Source organism: Austrofundulus limnaeus, unplaced genomic scaffold (assembly GCF_001266775.1).
Source record: "Austrofundulus limnaeus strain Quisiro unplaced genomic scaffold, Austrofundulus_limnaeus-1.0 Scaffold4, whole genome shotgun sequence".
Classification (NCBI taxonomy): Eukaryota; Metazoa; Chordata; class Actinopteri; order Cyprinodontiformes; family Rivulidae; genus Austrofundulus; species Austrofundulus limnaeus.
The window spans coordinates 1,222,329-1,242,702 of record NW_013952406.1 but is presented as its reverse complement, the minus strand read 5'-3'; the positions used below and the strand labels follow the sequence as shown (position 1 = coordinate 1,242,702).

Genomic DNA, 20,374 nt, shown 5'->3' with positions numbered 1-20,374 from the left:
CTGTTTTATATTCTGATAGAAATTTACATTTTTTTGTCACTGAAGCCTGATTTTAAATGTTTTTACTTTTATGCTCCAAAATGTGACTTGTTTTTGTTTAATATTTTAATTCCAAGATGAAAGGAGCTTAAAACATGGTAAATCCAGAGATGTTGCTCTTGCATCATCTGACGTCATCCTCCTTCTGTCGACCGCATGACCCTTTAACTCATGACCAACTCTTGCTCTGTGGAGTTCCTTACCTGTCCAAGATGAGCCAGATGAAAGTGGTCAGCAGGATCCCCAAAACCATGAGCGTGATCATCCAAGTGAGCAGATGTGACCTCATACCTTCTGTCCTCTCCTGCTGCCTCCTCTACCTGTCACAGCACTCACGTTGCTATCTGCTGCCTMCCTCTGTGATTTCAGATTTCCTCCCTCTGACCCTCCTGGGATTGCTCTCAGTTTGAACAACCTGAAGCTCTTCTCTTGGTTTCTTTTCACTCATTTCAGCGTCTCGCCGACTTCCTGTGGGTTAAACTCTGCGTGGCTTCAGTTTTCTTCCTTTTCTTGTTCAGGCAAGCCCTGTCTGCTCACCTCTACTCTGTCTTTCCTCTGTCCCTGCTTGGATCCAGACCAGCAGAGTCAAAACAGCTGCCCTGACGCTCCATGATTCATCTGATCCTCGTCATTTCTGATAAGTTGGATCACTTTTTCCCCCTTTGTCTAGTTTTTGTCTAGTTTTTTTTRCCCTTCTAGCCTCTCTCAACCCAACAGCAGCAGCTCTCTTTCTATTCTCCACCCCTATCCCCACAGTAACCCGGCCTTCTGTCCCTCCCATCCCCAGCTGTCCCCCGCCCACATTCCCATCATTGACTCCCCTCTCCCCTTCTCCCATTTGTACAAAAAGGGGGGCAGTAACCTGAGTGCCCAGAACAGAATTAGTCCTCAGTGTCTGTGTGGAACAGCACGTCCAAACTCGTAACTGTTCAACCTTAATCTCTTTTTTTCAAACTTTTATCCTCTAGTAATAAAAGTTCTTTAATGTTTTTTTTATTCCAGTTTCAAAGGTACATATCGTTTGGTGCCAGCTGCTCTGTGCTGGGAACGAAGAACGAAGTGTTGGCCGTGGGAGGAGGAGGATCGTGGGAAATCTCTTCCACATGAGGACTGGATTAAAACGTCTTAATTCCAAAACTTCCTGTATTTCTGTCCCCTGACTAGAGTTTGAAGGAGGGTGCATGCTGAGTCAGCAAGAGAGAGCAACAGCACCCTCTTCTCCACACAATCAGGACCTCAAAGGAGGTCATGGAAAGTTTTTTTTTTTTCTGGCAGACACTCGTGGAGCTGATGAAATAGTTGCAAACAGAGATGGGCAATAAGGCCTGTTGTTAAACATCCATAAGGTTTTGTTTGTGCTTCTGTAATTAGCACAACAAACTGCCAGGAATCTGAATCTTTCTTCCCCCCTTTTTTTAAAATAATCCATGATTTGATGTGATGAATAGAATAAAATAAAACTTCCACTTTGAGACCTGGATCCAAACAGTTCCTGCTCCACTAATCTGTTAAAAACTAGCTCATTTAGCAGATTAACATTTTTGATAACTTTGAGAACCGTTAGCAGACCGGTTAGCTTTCTTCCAATTAGAATGCAATAATTTGAAGCGGACTAAAAAAAATTCACAAATGCAAATTTTTTATTTTTCTGCCATTTATCTGGAGTTAAATAAAAACTAACCCTGTTTACAAGCAGTGCTGGACATTTGTAGCATGTAGCATCTTTAGCAGCTAAAGAATTAAAAATAAATGTAAAAATATTCAAATAACAAATACAAAAAACGACTACGTATAAAAAATGGCGGAGAAAGTATTGGCTATTTGTTGACTTCAAAAGGTATATTTTTAAAATGCAAACTTGTTCTTGAAATGCTTTTACTCTGAAAGGGTTAAACTAAAAGTTTCACGTGTTAGACAGAGTTATACGTAACTGGTTTGGATTGGCCGATTTGCCACAGATAATCCCACCCAACTTCAAATTAAACCCATACTAAACTAACAGCAGGTTTTTGTGGTCTTAGCAGTTAGCATTAGCTTCAGCTCATTTTATTAGCATTGGAGGATAAGATTCTTGTTTAGTGTATTAGTGGTTAGTGACATTTTGGCTAGCTGTGCCCACCACTCAGCTTCTGAGTCATAAACGCAACAGAAATGTTACAGTTTCTGTGACGTGTCCAGGTGTCGTGACCTTAATTAACCTACATGTTTCACCTTTACAGTGATTGGCTGATCCAGCTTTAAAAGGATTAAGCCCCGCCTGCTTCAAGGAAGCAGGGAGACCAGAGGAGAGATGCTGTGGACCCAGTTGTCTGGCCTCCCTCCAGCTCCTGCCTTGTTGACATCTATTGTTTCATGTGTTGGGTTGTTGTCAAGTCTGGGAGTTACCGGACCCTTTCTTTGGTTGCAGGGTCAGATCCTGGACCACGTTCTGAATCCGATGGTCAACTGCTGGCTGGCTCGGGTCCTTCCTTTTGTTTGTTTTTGGCCGGAGCTCTCGGGTCTTTTTGTTCAGACTGCCCTTGTGTTAATAATAAAACCTTTGTTTAAACGTTAAAATCTTCTGGGCTCTGTACGTTATGTGTCACTCGGACCGTAACATGTTTGGGGACTTGTCCTAAAAGTGAAGGACATTTGGCTCGTGGTTTCTGGGGTATTTTTAAAGCAGTTGTGGGCTTGTTCGTTCCTGAAAAAATCAGCGGTATGTTTGAGGCTTTTGACCGTTTGTTTGCRGAAGCTCATCTCTTGGTTTCTTTTCACTCATTTCAGCTTCTCGCCGTCTTCCTGTGGGTCATTTTTTTACTGACAGATGTGGCATGTTGCTGTGCACAGGTTGTTGTGGCTGTGTGATTCAAACAGGATTTTATTTTCCCCGAGCCACATTTTATACATTTGTGATGGTAACTTTAGGGAGCATTTGCTCCTCCGATTCTTTAATTATAATATCAATAAAAGGAGTTCAAAGTGGGTGATTTTTTGGATCACCCCACCATTGAGCAATTTAATCAAGGGGTACTTATTTTTCYATCTCCGTGTCTAAACAATTAAAAAAGAAAGCAATGAAAATTGAGATTTTTTTCTGCTCTGACCAAAGCCAGTGTTTCCCCTCAGACAAGTCCCGAGGTTGCGTTATTATGGGGCACCAAGAGTAAAATGAAACATTAAAAATTTTCACATATTTTTCAATATTTAGCTGACTGTTCTTAAATTTAGCTCAGTTTTACTAAATGTTAAAGTTAAACGTCCATCCGGTTTCTGCCGCTTATCCGGGGTTGGGTTGAGGAGCCAGCAGAGAGGCCCAGACTTCCCTCTCCCCAGCCACTTGGGCCAGCTCATCCGGGGGAATCCCAAGGTGTTCCCAGGCCAGCCGAGAAACATTGTCCCATAAAAGTTAGGAACAGAATCTGTTACAAAAGGCAACCTTGGCAGAGCCCAACTCTTACCTAGCCTGGTTAAAACCAGACCCTGTCCTTCACTTTGCTTCCTTCTAGGGTCTGGACTTGATGCATAGACAAGCTTTTCATGCAGGAGGCGTGGCCTCTGCTGAAGCATGTATGTGTTGTCGCTGTGATGGAGGCTAAGCTAAGAAGCTAACCGGAAGTCGCGTGTGCTGTAAACAACCCTACTGAGAGTAGAAAAGTACCGAACGAGACGTGTGTAAATGAGAGCTGCTGCTTTGTCAGACAAATTTATTTTAATTTGGAAGTCTTATCAACACAGACTGGCTTCATTCACTTCCTCCACTGCCGTATGCTAAACTAACTAGCAGACACTGCGCAGAACATCAACGTCATTCAAAACTCCTCCTTCTGTTCTCTGATTGGCCCAGGTAAAATAAACTACAAGCAGACACTGCGCAGAAAATTGACGTTCTCTTCTCTGATTGGCCCGGCTAAAAATCTGCCAGCGAAATCCATCTCAATGTGAGGAGTCCCAGACGGAGCAGAGAAGGGAAACTAGAATTGAGCGGAGCTGCGTAGGAAGGCAAGGGCCAGGCTAACTCTTACCAGAAACGAGTCCGACTCACTACCGGCAATGCGGACAAAGCTTTGGCACCAGTCATACAGGGACCTAACAGCCTCTTATTAATGGGCCTGGTACCCCATTCTCCCGGAGTACCCCCCACAGGAGTCTCTGAGGGACACAGTCGAACGCCTTCTCCAAGTCCACAAAACACATGTAGACTGGTTGGACGAACTCCCATGCACCCTCCAGGACCCTGCTGAGGGTGTAGAGCTGGTCCGCTGTTCCACAACCAGGACGAAAGCCACACTGCTCTTCCTGAATCTGAGATTCGACTGTCCGACGGACCCTCCTCTCCAGGACCCCTGAATAGACCTTACCAGGGAGGCTCAGAAGTGTGATCCCCCAATAGTTGGAACACACTCTGCGGTCCCCCTTTTTAAATGGGGGGGACCATTGCTCTGCCAATGCAGGGGAACTGCCCCTGATGTCCACCAAATATTGTAGAGTCAAAATGTAGAAATGTTGAAAATACAGTATATTTAAATATTAAATCCCAAATCTAAATGTAAAAGTTAAACCTTAAATGTTGATGTTCACATTTTAGTATTTTGAAATGGAACGCAGCCTTTGCTGTTGGTGCTCGGCTCATGTTATGATGTCATCATCCTGAGACAATAGCAACCGTTAGCGCTCCAAAGCAGCTAAAGCTTCTCTACAAGACATCAAACTTATGGCTGTTGTCTGAGCTGCACTTCAAACAGCTGGACCATTTTGTTGTCAATTAACACATTTTGAATTTAGATTTTAAATACTATCTTTAGCGGTGTTAGCAGCGGTTAGCGTTAGCTATCCTGGATGATGAAACGTCAACACTAGCTGCTGCTAGCCACTGCTAACCCTGCTGGAGATGGTGTTTATATCTAAATTCAAAATGTATAAATAAAAAACAATATTGTTGGCACTTGTGGTCCTGTAAACACACTTGTTTCCTCAGTTGTGCTGAAAGCCTCACCTCCTACTGAGGTTCTATGCTATCAATGCTATCAAGAGTTTCACTCTTGATAGCATAGAATCGGCTTGTTGGGGACCAAAGATTTGTTTACATTTTCAGTTGGTACGGTTCAGATTCACATTGCACTTTGTCAAACAAACCAAACCCTATAAACAACCTAAACAGGGCTGGTGTGAATGCACCCTTAAAGYAGTTGTCCGGGGCTAAGCCTCACATTGACAGTCAGCATAAAGCTGTGTTACAGTCATTTTAAAAATTCAGAAATACTGAGTAAAATCGGCTCAAAGTCGACGTGATGTCATCCAGTCAGGTGATTTCAACTTCCATTGTTGTGTGAGGGTAAACGCTCTGAGACTCTGTTGCAAAATGTGTCAAAAGTAGAGACTTCAAACTGTACAGTTTTAAATTGTGTCAATAGGCCAAGTAAACCCGGAGTTATGATGAAAACTTTTTTTTCTGAAAATGATTGTCATATTTGAACAGATTTGTGTGTTGGAAAGTCTGTAAATGTATCGTCTTTGGAAAAACAGCTTTGAACCAAAGAAACATTTATAGTCGTGCTAGTCTCACAAATCCTCCGAGACTTAAAGGAATGCCCCTCCTGGGAAAAACAACACAAAACTCTATGAAATAAATAATAATAATAATTACGTCTGATGGCAAAGATTTAAAGGGATTTTGCACATTTGCATGATATTCAACATAAAACAGAAAAAAGTAAATGTAAAAAATATGTTTTCTGTTTTGTGAGTCACAGTAAGAAAATAACTATTTTGTCCAAGAAAGGATGGAGAAGATTTGTTTTTCCACCACCCTGCTGGAACAAACCTCSAAATCTGACATCTGATTTCCATCATTACAAACTATCCTCCTCTAAAGTCAGTTTTATGTACTTTTAACCACATTACAGCCAAATGCTCAACATGGCATTGAAAACCCYACACACGAGACTCCACACTGACAAAAATCTCCTCTAGCTGTCAGCTTGGAGTCGTACCCACCAGTGATGGATGAATGTGTTGAGCTCTCAGTGATTAATTGGTSGTTGAGGAATTGAAGTTATGTGCACTTCGTAAATTTCTGCAATTAAAAACAAGAAATGCTTGTGGCAAAAAACTTGGCTGAAGATATTTGTACGTTTCTCAGGGGAGCGGTTAAAAAAATAACCACAGAGGAAATATTGTGTACATGTGGCTGATTAAGTGAGGTTGAGATTAGATAAAGATGGGTCAAGAAATATGCTTAAAATGCACTTTGGTTTCCCAAGTTGTAAGATTTATAAGTTCAGTTGTTTGCATTTTAATTTACCGTAACTGTATCCTGGAACACTGAGACACTCCACCAGAATCAAGTTTATACTCTCGTGTCTCTTTCAATGGATTTTTACTTGCAGAAATGTTCCTGAAACCAGGACGCTGCTTTATGCCTGAGCTAAATAAATCATTTTGTGGAACGACATCAGCAAACGAGAATGTTTTATTTGACAGGAAGCCTGAAAAGGCGAGATTCAGAGAAAACTGAAGAGAAGCACCTCCACAAAGAGCAAAGTCCCTGACAGCAACCAAACCCCGCTGCAACAACGAGGGAAACCCCGTTCCATAAATACAAGAGACAGGATGTAAATCTGAGCTGTCTTTTGATGTGTGATGAAGAAGAACTTCCTGTCAAGAGTTGAGTTTCTACGTTGCTAAATACCAAGAAACTGCAGTTCTCATCGTGTGTTCTTCTAAACCAGGGGTGTCCAAACAGTTTGTCACATGGGCCAAAATCATGTCAGAAGGACTTGAGGGCCAAAATATTTTTCTTTACCTGCTCAACAATAAACCAAGCATTGAATACTTTAATTTAACAAATAAAGTAGTCAGATTTATTGCTGGAAATGGATGCGTAAATCAATCTAGATCCAGAACTTTAAAAGTGTTTTTCAGGTTTCCCTTTTTGAAAGAAATTTTCTATGTTTCAATTGGGGAAAAAAAATAACTAAATTTAGTAAATTCTGATCAATGAAATCAGTATATAGGTCACTCTTTCGTTGAAAATGCTTGCTGTATTCATAATAAATTAAATCAAAGTAGATTGGAGTGCAGCAAAATCAGCTTTTGAGTATAAGTCACTAGATAGATGTAGAAAAAGCRAAGAGTCTGGTTATTTGAAGACAAATAATTGGTATTTTTGCCTTTGTGATAAATTTACCCTAATAATAAATAGAAAGTCTCCATCTACATTGAACACCTGTGCCGGGGGGACAAATTTGTAATAAATTAGTATAATTCTTGAACTGAAGTCAGGGGCCACACAAAATCAGTTCAAGGGCCACAAATGGCCCCCGAGCCACAATTTGGACATCCCTGTTTTAATGGGATCCTTGATTCCTTGTAACAGTAGACTTTATTTGATAAACATTTATTTTAACTGCAAAATAAAGTCTGTAAAAATACTGAAGGCTGTTTAGTTTTGTAAATAAATAAAAAAACGTTGCTGCAAAGCATACTGGGTAAATGATGACATCAGCTAAGTACCAGACTGTGAGCGAGCTATATCCACCCTGAAGGTTAATATTGGACAATATCTGACGATRYMCTCTTTTAAATAAAACCAGAGAGCGTTGACAGAGAGAAGAAGGTAGCAATGACTCAGCCTGGAACTGAAAATATGGATGGAGGACAACAGAGCTGCTTCATGGAAGAAGAACCTCAGCTTAGCCTGTTAGCTTTAGCGTTAGCTATATTGCCATATATATATGTATTAGCTCTATGCTAGCGCGTCAAACAAGCTAAACTGAGGTCCTCCATCCATATTTTCAGTTGCAGGCTGAGTCATTTTTGTGTTCCCCTCTCTGTCATGTGAATGGAGAACCTCAGTGACGAGAGGAGAATGTGTAGCGCTGAGATATTTATGGTGATATAATGTTGGTGCTAGCGCAAAAGCTAACAGGCTGAACTGAAGTTCTCCATGAAGCAGCTCTGTTGTCCTCCATCCATATTTTCAGTTCCAGGCTGAGTCATTTCTACCTTCTCCTCTCTGTCAACGCTCTCTGGTTTCATTTAAAAGAGTCGATCATCAGATATTGTCCAAGATTAACCTTCAGGGTGGATATAGCTCGCTCACACCAAGGATCTATTCACATCATCATTTACCCGGTGCTTAGCTGGTGTCAAAAAAGGTATACTGTTACAAAAAAATTGTAAAAATTTACAAAACTGAACAGCCTACAGTATTTTTATTGATTTTATTTTGCAGTTAAAATAAACTTTTATCCAATATAGTCTCATGTAATCATGGATTAAAAACACCTTAAATATATTTAAAGTCCATGTGAAGACACTTTGCTAACTAATCAGACCAGTCTTTGTTGGGTTCACAGTCCCCCAGGTTCATCTTGAGCACACCTTTTTTGTGCAGCTCTAACAGTAGTTTGAACTCCACCGGCATGGCGTGGAACGACGTAGCTTTTTTATTGTCGTAGTAGTGGTTCGCCAGCTCTTGGAAACTGTACGGGTGGACTTCGAAGGGCCAGAAGCCATACAGGTGCACGGTCTCACAAAGCTCCAGCGCCAAGCTCACCATTATGATGCCGGTGCTCGGTCGCGTGGCCTTCAGGCCCTGAGAGCGCCAGAAGAGGCTGACGTTGTAGAGGTAGTCCGGATTGATAAAGACGGGTCGGACGGGTCCTCCAAAGTCCTCGATGGTGTAGAGAACCCGGAGGCAGACGGCAGTGTTCATGCCGAAGGAGAAAGGTGGGAGGAGAAGCAAAGAGTCACCGTAGTTTTGCAATTTCTTCATTAGTGGGAGTCGACGTCCCGTCAGAGCGCCGTACCTGCAAATAATAGTAATTAAAGTTTGATTATAAAGCACCCTTAGGGATGTAAAATCACAAAGTACTTCACTATAAAATATGTAATAACAAACACAGAAAAGCACAGTAACAACACAAACATACACACATCAAATAAACCTCTGAAAAGTCTTCAGATGTTTTGCAGGATGGTGATTGGAAGTGTATTAAGAGATATAAGAGGAGTTTGTTCATGTAAGGCTCGAAAACTAAGAAAACAGATTTTAAAAATTAATTCTAAAATGAATTGGGAGCCCGTGAAGTGAAGCTAAAACAAGTGCAACGTGAGCTCACTTATTTATCTTGCAGTTGAGTTCTGGACTCCTTGTTTAAACATGTGAAGCTGTTACAAAAGTCCTAACAAGAAATGAATGCACGAATGATCATTAAAAGTTTAGTCACAAGTAACTGTTAATTACATGAAGTTGGTATTGGGATTACAGGAACTGCCCTAAAATGGTTAAGGTCATATTTATTTGATGGATTTGCAAATGTTAAAAAGTTAATCTTCTGCTTACACCAGAGTAAGTCATGGAGTTCCTCAGGGTTCAGTGCTTGGACCAATCCTCTTTACTTTATATATGCTTAGGTAAAGTTATTAAACAGCATGGGATAAATTTCCATTGTTATGCTGATGATACTCATATTTATCCATGAAACCTGATGAATCCAATCAGTTACTTAAACTACAAGCATGTCTTACAGACGTAAAAACATGAATGACTCTTAACTTTCTGCTTCTGAACTCAGATAAGACAACAGGTTTACTTGTGGTTCCTCAAGTTTCTAAAAGTAGAATGGGAGGCAGAGCTTTCAGTTATCAAGCTCCTCTCTTGTGGAACCAACTTCCAGTTTCTGTCCATGAGGCTGACACTCTGTCTACTTTTAAGATTAGACTGAAGACTTTCCTTTTTGATAAATCCTATAGTTAGACTTAGGTTTCCTGAATTATTCCTTAGTTCTTCTGCTATAGGTTTAGACTGCTGGAGCACAAACTGACCATGTTTCCTCACTCTGCTGCTGTCTTTAATCACTCTCCTCCTGTGTTGTATAAAGTACCTCAAAGTGCTACTTGAGTAAAAGTACAAGTATCTTACCATAAAATTACTTTGGTAAAAGTTAAAGTCTCCTCTAAGAATATTACTTGAGTAAAAAGTCTTAAGTATGTGATTTTTATTTTATTTTATTTTTTTGTGCTGAAGTATCAAAAGTAAATTTCTGACATAAAATGTACTCTAGTATTAAAAGTTAAAGTACTGAGTAAAAAATGAGCTGGTTAAATTTACTAAATGAAATTTATTGGGCGGTGATCTCCCCAAAAATAGATTTATTTTTGATGGTGTGCTGTTGAGATGGCCTGTGTTCAAAGTAATATGGTGTCAGAATGGTAATTATTTAAACTTCTAATACAACCACAATTAAATTCACTCTATCCTGGAGGCCAAATTTATCAGGGTAGTGTTTTTTTTTTAACTTTAACAAGCCACAATAAAAAGGTAGTAATGACTTTCAACTTCTTACCTTTTGTAAGGAGAAGTAATAAGTTGGCTGAAAAAGAATTGCTCAAGTACAGATAAACAAAATTTCTACTGAAGTACAGTAACAAAGTACTTTGAAACTCTGCTCTCCTCTACATGTTTGCGGTAATTATTTCTATTCATAATGCGTTTTCTTTCTCTCTTCCAGTGGAAAATACATCGGAACCAGTCCTTTTTGTGTCTTTTTTTTTTTTTTTTTTTGTCCCCATAAACCCAGCCGGTCGAGGCAGGTTGTTAATGTGCTGCTCAGGATGGGAGGCTGCAACAAAAGTATTTAACTCACTCTGCTGGCTTCCTTAAACTATTGTTCTTTGTACAGTGTCCGTAAAGGATCTTTATAATGACTTGGCGCTCTATAAATAAACACAATTWAACTGAATTTAACTCCTGTTTGATGCTATTCTAACAATTTGTTAAAYACTTTAATGTTTGAACTCCCTTTTTTTGAATGAGCGTAATAATAATGTGAAGTTAAGGTAATTAAACAGTCATTAACTCACTTTTGCAGAAAGATGGTTGGGTTTGCTGTCACGATGTTCGTCTTGACGCCGACATCTTTCTCATATCCGTCTGTCACAGGAGGCAGGTTGCACCTGAACAAGCAACAATGCCACTGATGCTGTCATTTGGCTCTTCTCCACAAAATGAAGTCGGATCACCAGTGCAGCTCTCTCACCTGATTACAAACTGAGCAGAATCGATCCTTTTCCCACAGCTGCTGTTTGCCAGGATACCGCCGTTTCCGACAACAGCACAGGTCTGCCATTTTTTATTCGGGAGAGGATTTTCCTGAAATCGTGAAACAAAAAGCCGCTTTAATTACTTGCAATGTTTTTCATATTATAGTTTATTCTTTGAGGTGTTTAATATTTATAAGAGTGAAGTGAGACCAGCTGTGTTGTTTAGTTTGGAGACCAGGGCCCGTATTTATCAAACTTCTTAGAATTTCTCTTAAGAATGCTGCTAAGAGTGGACTTAAGTGTAAAAAAGTTCTTAGTTAAAAGCTGAGAGTAAAAGTCAGTTATCAAGCGTCTCAGTTTCACTTTAAGCGAAGTAAAGGAGTGATTCTTAAGTGTCAGTCTTAGAGCTGATTTGCGACACCTGGCTGTGCTGCAAAGCTGATCCTGGATGATATCGTTTGAAGAAAAAAAAAACCAACACGGACCAATCACTGCCTCGGATTTCATGTTCAAGAATATTGTTGGAGAAATGGCAAGATAAGACTGTGAAAATCCTAAAGTAAGTTCACACTCGACGCTCTGTTCATACATGTCACGTTGTACTGATTGTCATAAATTACATAAAATTTCCTCTTTTACATCATGAATAAAGAAAATCTTGCAGATTATTTAAAAGCTGCAAGTTGAATGTTTTTTAAATGTCTCAGAGTCTGAGGTAATGTTCCTCCTCCTCTCCCTCTTACCTAACCTACCCACAAACAATGCCCTCTTCACACACACACACACACACACTCACATGCTATCAATTTTTTTTATGAAATTAAAATATTTCGTAGATCCCAGAATTTGAACAGAACAACTTAGGAACAAAGTTTCAGCCTGTCTCAAAAATGAAAAAACCACAACCTTCCAACATCAGTAGAGAAGAGACAGACYCWCTCACCACCCTCAACAAGGACAAGAACATCATCATTCTTCCAGCAGACAAAGGAAGGTGCACAGTGATTTTGAACCAGAGAGCCTACCATGAGTATGTTATGACATTCCTTAGTAACAAGACCACATACGAGCCACTGAAAAGAGATTCAGGAAGTGGTTACAAGAAGAAGTTGATAGAGTTCCTGAAAAGTTTAGAGCAGGACAAGGCTTTTACCTGCATTCTGTACCACACACTGTACCCAGGTGAGGCCACTCCTAGTCTTTACGGTTTACCCAAAATTCACAAACAGGATGTACCGATAAGACCTATTGTTAGCATGATTAACTCTGTCACTTACAATGTTTCCAAATATCTAGTGTCAGTACTTGGTCCATTAGTTGGCAGTTCAGAACATCACATACAGAACACCATGGACTTTGTGAACGAGGTGAGGGATGTCATCATGGAGACGGATAAAACTATGGTCTCTTTTGATGTCACATCACTCTTTACGTGCGTTCCTGTTGATGAGGTGGTGGATGTGGTCTGTGTAAGATTAAAATCAGACACCACTCAGCAGTAGAACCACACTTTCCACAGAACAACTGTGTCAGCTTCTGAAACTGTGCCTGGAATCAACCTATTTCACATATGGGGGGCAATACTATAGGCAGAAACATGGTGGTGCTATGGGCTCCCCAGTTTCCCCTATTGTTGCAAACCTGTACATGGAGGAGGTGGAAAAGAGAGTTCTGATGTCCTTTATAGGGACGCCACCGAACCATTGGTTCAGGTATGTTGACGACACCTGGGTTAAAATTAAATACCAGGAAGTCCAACATTTCACTGATCACATCAACTCTGTGGAGTTAGGAGTCATCAGAACTCTGTACCACAGAGCAGACAGTGTCCCCACAAACACAGGAGCCAGAGAGAAAGAGAAGTCACACACAAGACAGGCTCTGGAGCAGTGTGGTTATCCTAACTGGGCTTTTCTGAAAGCAGACAAGAAACCCAAACAGGATTCCAGCCAACAACCAGCTGAAAATGAAGACCCTAAACCCAGACCCAAACCAGTGGTTATTCCATATGTGGCGAGAGTTTCAGAGAAACTGAGACGTTTATTCTCTAAACATGACGTCCCAGTGGCTTTCAAACCCCAAAACACGTTACAACACAGATTAGTTTACCCCAAAGATCCAGTTCCCCGGCAAAAACAGATTAATATAGTGTATGCTGTTAAGAGTCGGGAGGACTTTGATCAGTCATACATTGGGGAAACAAAACAGCCACTGTTCAAAAGAATGAGCCAGCACAGACGAGCTACGTCGTCGGGTCAGGACTCTACGGTTTACGCTCATCTACAGGCCAGGACTTAGCAGTTTACACTCATCTACAGGCCAGGACTCTGCAGTTTACACTCATCTACAGGCCAGCGGTCACTCTTTCAGGGATGAAGATGTTCTCATCCTTGATAGAGAGTAACGCTAATTTGAGAGAAGAGTAAAGGAAGCCATCTTTGTGAAGAAAAACCGTCCACCATTAAACAGAGGTGGAGGCCTTCGTGTCCAGTTGTCCTCCTCCTTCAACGCTGTTAWTGCAAGTATGACTCCGCCCCCTGTGAGCAAAAGGTGTGAATCAGGGCCCCAATGATACCAACAGAAAAGGTGAGAGAGAGACAAAAACAAGGGGATGTTGAACCCCCGCTTGCATTCACTACATACACATAACACGACACGGGTCAGATGATGGGGCACATGACCCTCTATGAACAATAGAGATAATCAAGCCTATTGTTAGTCGATGGCCCTCTTTTGCATGTGACTAACCTGTCTGTCCATGTGGAGGCAGTGCTTATAAGGCTGAGTTCACCTGAAACTCATCAGACTGAAGAAGTCTCTTGGAGGAGAGACAAAACATTTCACTAAAGAAGAACCCATCCAGAGGACCTACTTAATTATGACCCCCGCATGCGAAGTGTAAGCGGGGGCCAACGGTTTTACGATACACCCCATATTTGAGGAGGGGTCTCCTTTCAAAGAGGGGGTGTCTGGACATGCAAAAATGCTTATAACTCAGAAACTGTTCAACATAGAAGCTTCAGATTWATTTTGTTGTTTAGCTCTGATGAAGCTCTATCCATCAGGCCCACCAATCAGTGCCCCCACCCCCCGGACCCCCAATTTATCTGAAAAAGTGGTATCTGGACATACAAAAATGGTTATTGCTCAAATACTATTAAACATAGGAGCTTCAGATTTTCGTTGGTTGTTTTGCTCTGATGAGGGGCTATCCATCAGGTCAACAACACCGCACCCACCCCACCCAAAAAAAGACCCCCACCCAAACCACTACAATTTTGGGATGCACCTAGTAGCATGACATTTATTAGGAATGAAGATTCCTGAGTTCTGGTGCATTTGTGCGTGCGGGGGTCATCATGTTACCACTATGCTGTATCTAGTTTTTCTTTTTGATTCGTAAAGTTTGAGTTAAAGAAAGAAAACATAATAAAGTTCAGTTCCACCTTCACCAGTGGAAAAATAAAAGAGCAACACTTTTGACAGCATTATGTCTTCTGTTTTCACTCACCAGCTGACGGTTTAATATTCTCCAAAAGCCACACAAAAATATCTACCTTTAGTCCAACATTATTCACACTAATAACAGGCTTTTTTCTCCTCTTCTTTCTTTTGTACTGATGACTAAACCTGTTTTCTAGACTTTATTTTATTTCCTCTGTATTGTAACTGAAAATCACACTCAGGTGGGAGACCCCCCGGACCACTTAGTGCAGTTTCAGAGGGGGTGCAGAGTATTCTTGAGGAGGACACGCTGTGAACTCTGTTTTCTCAGAGTTTAGAATTTTGATAACTTGCTTTTACACTTAAGTCTGAGAGTAGGAGCAAATCTAAGAAATTTTCAGCACGTAAGTCTAAAATTCCACTCTAAGAAGTTTGATAAATACGGGCCCAGATCATCACTTCAAACTGAAACACAGTAATGAAATAATTACGTTTGGAAAGTTGTCCAACATCTCTTGGTTCACTGTGAGGATCCTCTTCCTCTCCCCGTCATAAACGATCTGTGATCCCAGCTGAGTGTTCACCTTGGTGATGATGGCTTTTTCAGAACCGTGACACTTGTTGCTCAGCTGAAGGCTGGAGAACCACAAAGACTTTATTAGCCCTGAGGAACAGGAGCTAAAGATACCTGCYGGACGAGCTGTAGTCTGTAGCTTCTTATATGAATCTAACAATAAGCTTGTGTCAACAAACTGAAAAATAAGAGTTAAAAAATGAGTAAAAAATGAGCGTTTTGTCTTTAAAACTTCTCAAAAGTTCTCAGAGAAAAGTCTCGGTCTGAACTCAGGAGTTTGTCACCACCACCATCCCTGCAGAAACCCCTCCCCCACATCAAGTTCACATTCAATCTAATTAATTTATAAAGCCCTTTAAAACTCCTCCAAAAGAACAAAGTGCTGTTCAGTAAAATACAGTGAAAACAATAAAAGGCAAAAAGAATAAAACAAAGGACAAAATTGATATAAACCATAAAAATCAATGTCCTAAGATGCATCAAAAGTCACTGAATAAAAGGGGGTTTTAAATTAGACATATCCTGCTTTTYAATCCTTACTCTTTTTTTATAAAGTGGAACTACAATGTTTATTTTAACTTTACCAGCCCCCTTTTTCACCACTTTTCTAGCACCAGGATTTGATACTGTTCTTTTACAATGCTTCAAGCCCCGCCCCCTTCCTGCTTCCAGACCAGTCCACTCCGGTTTGACAGTGGCGCTCATGTTTTCCAGCAATACAGAAATGTTTTATTTGCAATTAAATTGAAAGATGTCAACAACAGAAGACTTGTCCATCCAGCTTTACATGTTGGAGCCAGAGTCTGACCCTGAACCAGAGTCTGACCCTGAACCAGAGTCTGACCCTGAACCAGAGTCTGACCCTGAACCAGAGTCTGACCCTGAGCCAGAGTCTGACCCTGAACCAGAGGAGAATGAAAGTATGAGAATGAGTAAATTGTAGTTGGTAAGTCCAGACCTTATATGATAATTCCATCACAGAAAACAGAGAAAAGTGAACGGGCTAAAACATACAAACCAAACAGAATAGGCATAGGCAGTGTAGGCAAACACTAAGGGCACCGTCCATCTACCACAAATGTAGGATGAATGACAAACTTTGCAACTTTTTCAAAGTCTAGCTGATTTATTCTGTAGAATAACCACTGGTTCCTCAGGTTTATAGTGGTTATGGTGCAGAGGATGTTTCATGATAAAAGTAAATGATGCAGACAAGACTAACTCCTGGTGCTGATTAGAAACAAAAAACAAAATCAGGATAAGTTTCAGTTCTGATCTCAGATAAAGTTCAGGTTAAAGTTTGGATTTTAGTCTTCTACCGTCATAAAATACTGATTTTTATCTTGTTTAATTAATCCCAAGAACTTAAAATGCTCCTCAAAAGGCTGGAGAATGTAGAGTTTTAAGAAGATCTTTTACCCCTGGACCCCCCTAGAACTGCTTCAGTCCACAGCTGCTGGTTAAAATGAACAGCAGACGTTGGCAGGGATGAGATAGACTTGTTTTTCTGTTTCAAATGAATTATATTGTTACCAGTTTTAACTGGACAGCCTGGTTTCTAAAGATAAGAATATAAACGACAAAATTATRTGAAAATTCACAGTAAGGTTTAGAAAAGTGTACAGGGGGCTCCTCTCCACCAAATCCAGTGCCCAAATCTGATTGGGTCCAGGATGATTGTAATAAAAGCTAATTTAGATTTATTAACTTTTAATATTTTGTTATGCACACTTGGTCAACAAATAAAGAAAATGAAACAAATCATTTAGAACAGTGGTTCCCAAAGTTGGGGTCAGGACCCATAGTGGGGTCCTGAAACATCAAGGTGGGGTCCTGAAAYGATTTTCTAAATTAATTACATTTTTGCCTTAGTTGCCTAAAATGTATAAATGTAGAATAATAAATATAGTTACTATGCCCATGTTTAGCTGACTTTATATAAATGTTTATCATCCAAAAATAGTTGTGGGCACAGGTCTCTACTGTTATTTTGTGGGTCAAAAGCAGTTTGGGAACCACTGCACTTCAGAAATCAATTTAAAGTGTAATAAAATAATTGGTGATGTAATATTTCCCAATAATTATTACAAAAACACAAAATAAGTATAAATAAGTATTTGTATTTGTGTAGCCTTTGTTTTAAGGGTTATTAACAAAGTTTGTGTACTCAGACCAGTAATATTTTGGGGTCACAAGTTTTTGCCATGGATATTTTGTGGGTCAGAAGATAAAAAGTTTGGGAACCACTGATTTAGAAAACATTGTTACCTGAAGTTTTGATAATTCCCTTCCTGTTTCTCCCAGGCTTGAGAGTAAATCTTCAAGGCTGCCTTTATGTTCTCTCTGAGGAACGGAAACATGTTTCAGTTCTAGAAGGTGAGCGATTTTGAATGAACAATGGTACAACCTGTTCTCACCCGCAGGTTTTACAGGAATCAATGGATCGAGGAACACTTTTAATTTTCGGATGCCTCCAGCGAGGTTTCGTGTTGCTGTGACCAGAAAAAAAAAAAGATTTATTCAAATCAGATTTGCTTTTAGAGCACGTTTCAAACCTCCAAGTTGGGAAACAGAAATTAGATTTCAGTTCTGTTATTTTTGAGCCGGGTTAAAGAGGAACAACGAGGAGATAAGAAGCATAAATAACAGATAAGGTATATTATCTGAGCATGTGACAGAAGAGGATCTGAACTGATAAGAAACAGTAAATGCAGCTTATTAAAGTCACAGGAACAGAAACTCAAATATTTGAGTTTGAAGAGTACTGTCTATTGTACGTACAGTAAAACATTTGTACATACAGTAAAAGATTTGTACATACAGTAAAGCATCTGTACATACAGTAATCTATCCATCATCTTTTATCAAATGTTATTGAAAATATTAAAAAGTTTAGCTGGGTGTTAAAAGCAGCAAAAGATTGACTAAAAATTAGGAAGCAAAAGTTTTGCTACGAGTTGTAAAGTGTTGTCTGAAAGGGTTGTTTGATCTATTAGCAAAATGGCTAATAGCTAAAAGCATCAAATGGCAAGCTAAAAGTTGCAAGAAACTAGTTATAAGCCAAAAGCATCAAAAGCCTATCGAAATCCAAAGAAGGCTAATACAAATCCAAAAACTAGAAGATAAAAGTGGCAAAAGGCTAGTTTAAATCATCAAAAGCTAAGCGAAGTATAAAGGCAACAAAAGATTGGCTAAAAGCTAAAAATAGCAACATTTTGGATGTAAAGGATAGCTATAAGTCAAAACTAACAAAAGGTTAGGTAAAAGGCTTTTTTTAAATAATTAAAAGTTTAGCTCAGTGCTAAAAGCAGCAAAAGACTGGCTACATAATAAAAGTAGCCGAAGGCTAGCTGAAAGCAAAAAATATGAAAAGCTAACTTTAAGTAMTAAAAGGTTATCCAAAGAAGCCAAAAGCTGGAGGATAAAGTAGCAAAATACTGGCTAAAATCTAAAAGAAGCTACAGGCTCTCTAAAAGCTAAAACTAGCAGAAGAGTTTCTAAAAGTAGCCAGAAGTCAAAAACAAAAGAATCCTGAATCAAATTTCAGAGAGAAATAAAGAAAATTCAGTTTATTTCTTTGGAAATCAAATGTTTTGATTTTGTTTTAAAGTATAAAAATGAAATGAAAATGATCTCTATGAGTTAAACCTTTTTTGAAAAGTAAAGCCTAAAACAGCTCAAAGCTTCAACACAATTATCCTGTTTTTCCAGCAGGTTTTTCTGATTAAATGCTGTTGGTCTTCATTAATACAAACATGGCAACACAGAAAACCAGTCTGCCAAAAGCTCTGACCAAATCATGGAAAAATCTCCAAACAGAATCTCTTCCTCCCAGGATTTTAGCTCCTGCTCCTTTCCACAAACTCCAACAGAAAGAAACCCTTTTCTAAGATGCAGAAGCGACTTACTTTGTGTCCAACATGAACCAGAGGACAGTTGTCAACAAGATGCACACAAACAGGAGCCGTATCATCACAGAGAGCAGCTGACCCTTCATCCTGACTCCCTTCACCTGTCAGCCCGCTCACATTTTACCGCTTTCCTCGCTCCCCTTCATAAACTTCACTTATTACATATTTGTTGTGTGCACTGCCAGTTGTGGTTGCAAGTGTTTATTATCACACACAAACATAGATACACCCCACCCCTTCCTGGAAACTGTAGACGCACACACATCTGCTCAGCTCTGAGGTTTCTTCATTCAGATTACTTAAAAAGTTTAACTTCCTGCTCACGAACCAGAAAGTCTTCATCAACTTTTGAATTATGTCAAAGAAAGCTGAACTTGTAGAAAACCATGAGTTCAATTTACTTGTGAAATTTGCACTTTAATACTTCCTACTATACTCTGATTATAACACAAGTCTAAAGCTGAGATTAAATATTTAACATTTTAATTATTATTTTTTTCCTTTTCTCACAAAGTCAATCACGTCTGGATGGATAAAATAAAGCYTGGCCATACATTAGCTCGTGGCCACGATGTAAATTGAGCAGCCGAATTAAGAATATTTTCCTAAGTAACTGAAAGTGACTGAAGCAATTTTATATCAAAATAAAATGTAATTAATTGTCCATAACACATAATGACACTGCATCCTGTCTCTGCTGGGAAATGACTGCAATAATTATCTTGTGGTCACAAGAAAATAARGCGTAGTCATGCATTCATTTTGTTAATTTAAGATCACCAGACATTAAATGAACTGTACCATCATGTGGGAAGTGGCAGTAAAACCTAACCGTTTAACCTGTGACTCTGGTTTGTAAAGTTTTTCTATWTAAAACATGTTACAGTGCTGTTTACTGCCACCTGCTGGATAGAAGAAGAATCACAGCATTTGGCAACGGTTGTGTTTTAACTACAATGCTCTTATTTTGTAGAGTTATCACCAGAAATGACAAAATTACATTTATTCAAAAAAGAATACTTTTAATAGACATTAACAAACAGTGGACACAGAAGATTCAAATCTGGTTGAAGTTTAACGTGATGCATGCAGCACCACACACCGAGGAGGGGCAATGACCACTCGTAAATATGTGGTGCCCCTTTAGTCGAACAGTTTTATATGTTTATATAACACAAACACCAGGGGTGCCACCAAGTGGGGGCTGAGGAGGCAATGATTATCCCTAAAAGTCCCTTCAGTCTGAAAGTTTTATATGTATTCCATGTTTTTACATAATAAACATACCAGCGGGGTCATTTTTGGGGGCCTGAGGGGGCATTGGCTATCTATGAAAATCTGGTGTCCCCTCCTTATTTTGACAGTTTTAATATACACA

General features: G+C 39.7%; 2 protein-coding genes across 2 annotated transcripts in view; both read right to left on the bottom strand.

The window, feature by feature from the left end:
• Window positions 1-767, bottom strand: part of LOC106527654 (alpha-2,8-sialyltransferase 8E-like) — a 4,508-nt gene extending 3,741 nt beyond the window's left edge. The window contains 1 exon segment of the mRNA XM_014022600.1: window positions 243-767. Coding sequence (XP_013878054.1) covers window positions 243-328 — 86 coding nt within the window. The 5' untranslated portion in view covers window positions 329-767.
• Window positions 768-8,236: 7,469 nt separating this feature from the next.
• On the bottom strand, window positions 8,237-19,192 carry LOC106527647 (alpha-2,8-sialyltransferase 8F). The gene is made up of 7 exons (XM_014022587.1): window positions 18,994-19,192; window positions 17,503-17,577; window positions 17,354-17,428; window positions 15,003-15,147; window positions 11,064-11,176; window positions 10,888-10,980; window positions 8,237-8,831 (listed from the first exon to the last, which is right to left on the bottom strand). Exons 1-7 carry the CDS (start codon window positions 19,080-19,082, stop codon window positions 8,348-8,350), a joined length of 1,074 nt encoding a protein of 357 aa, XP_013878041.1. The 5' UTR covers window positions 19,083-19,192; the 3' UTR covers window positions 8,237-8,347.
• Between the last annotated feature and the right edge of the window lie 1,182 nt (window positions 19,193-20,374).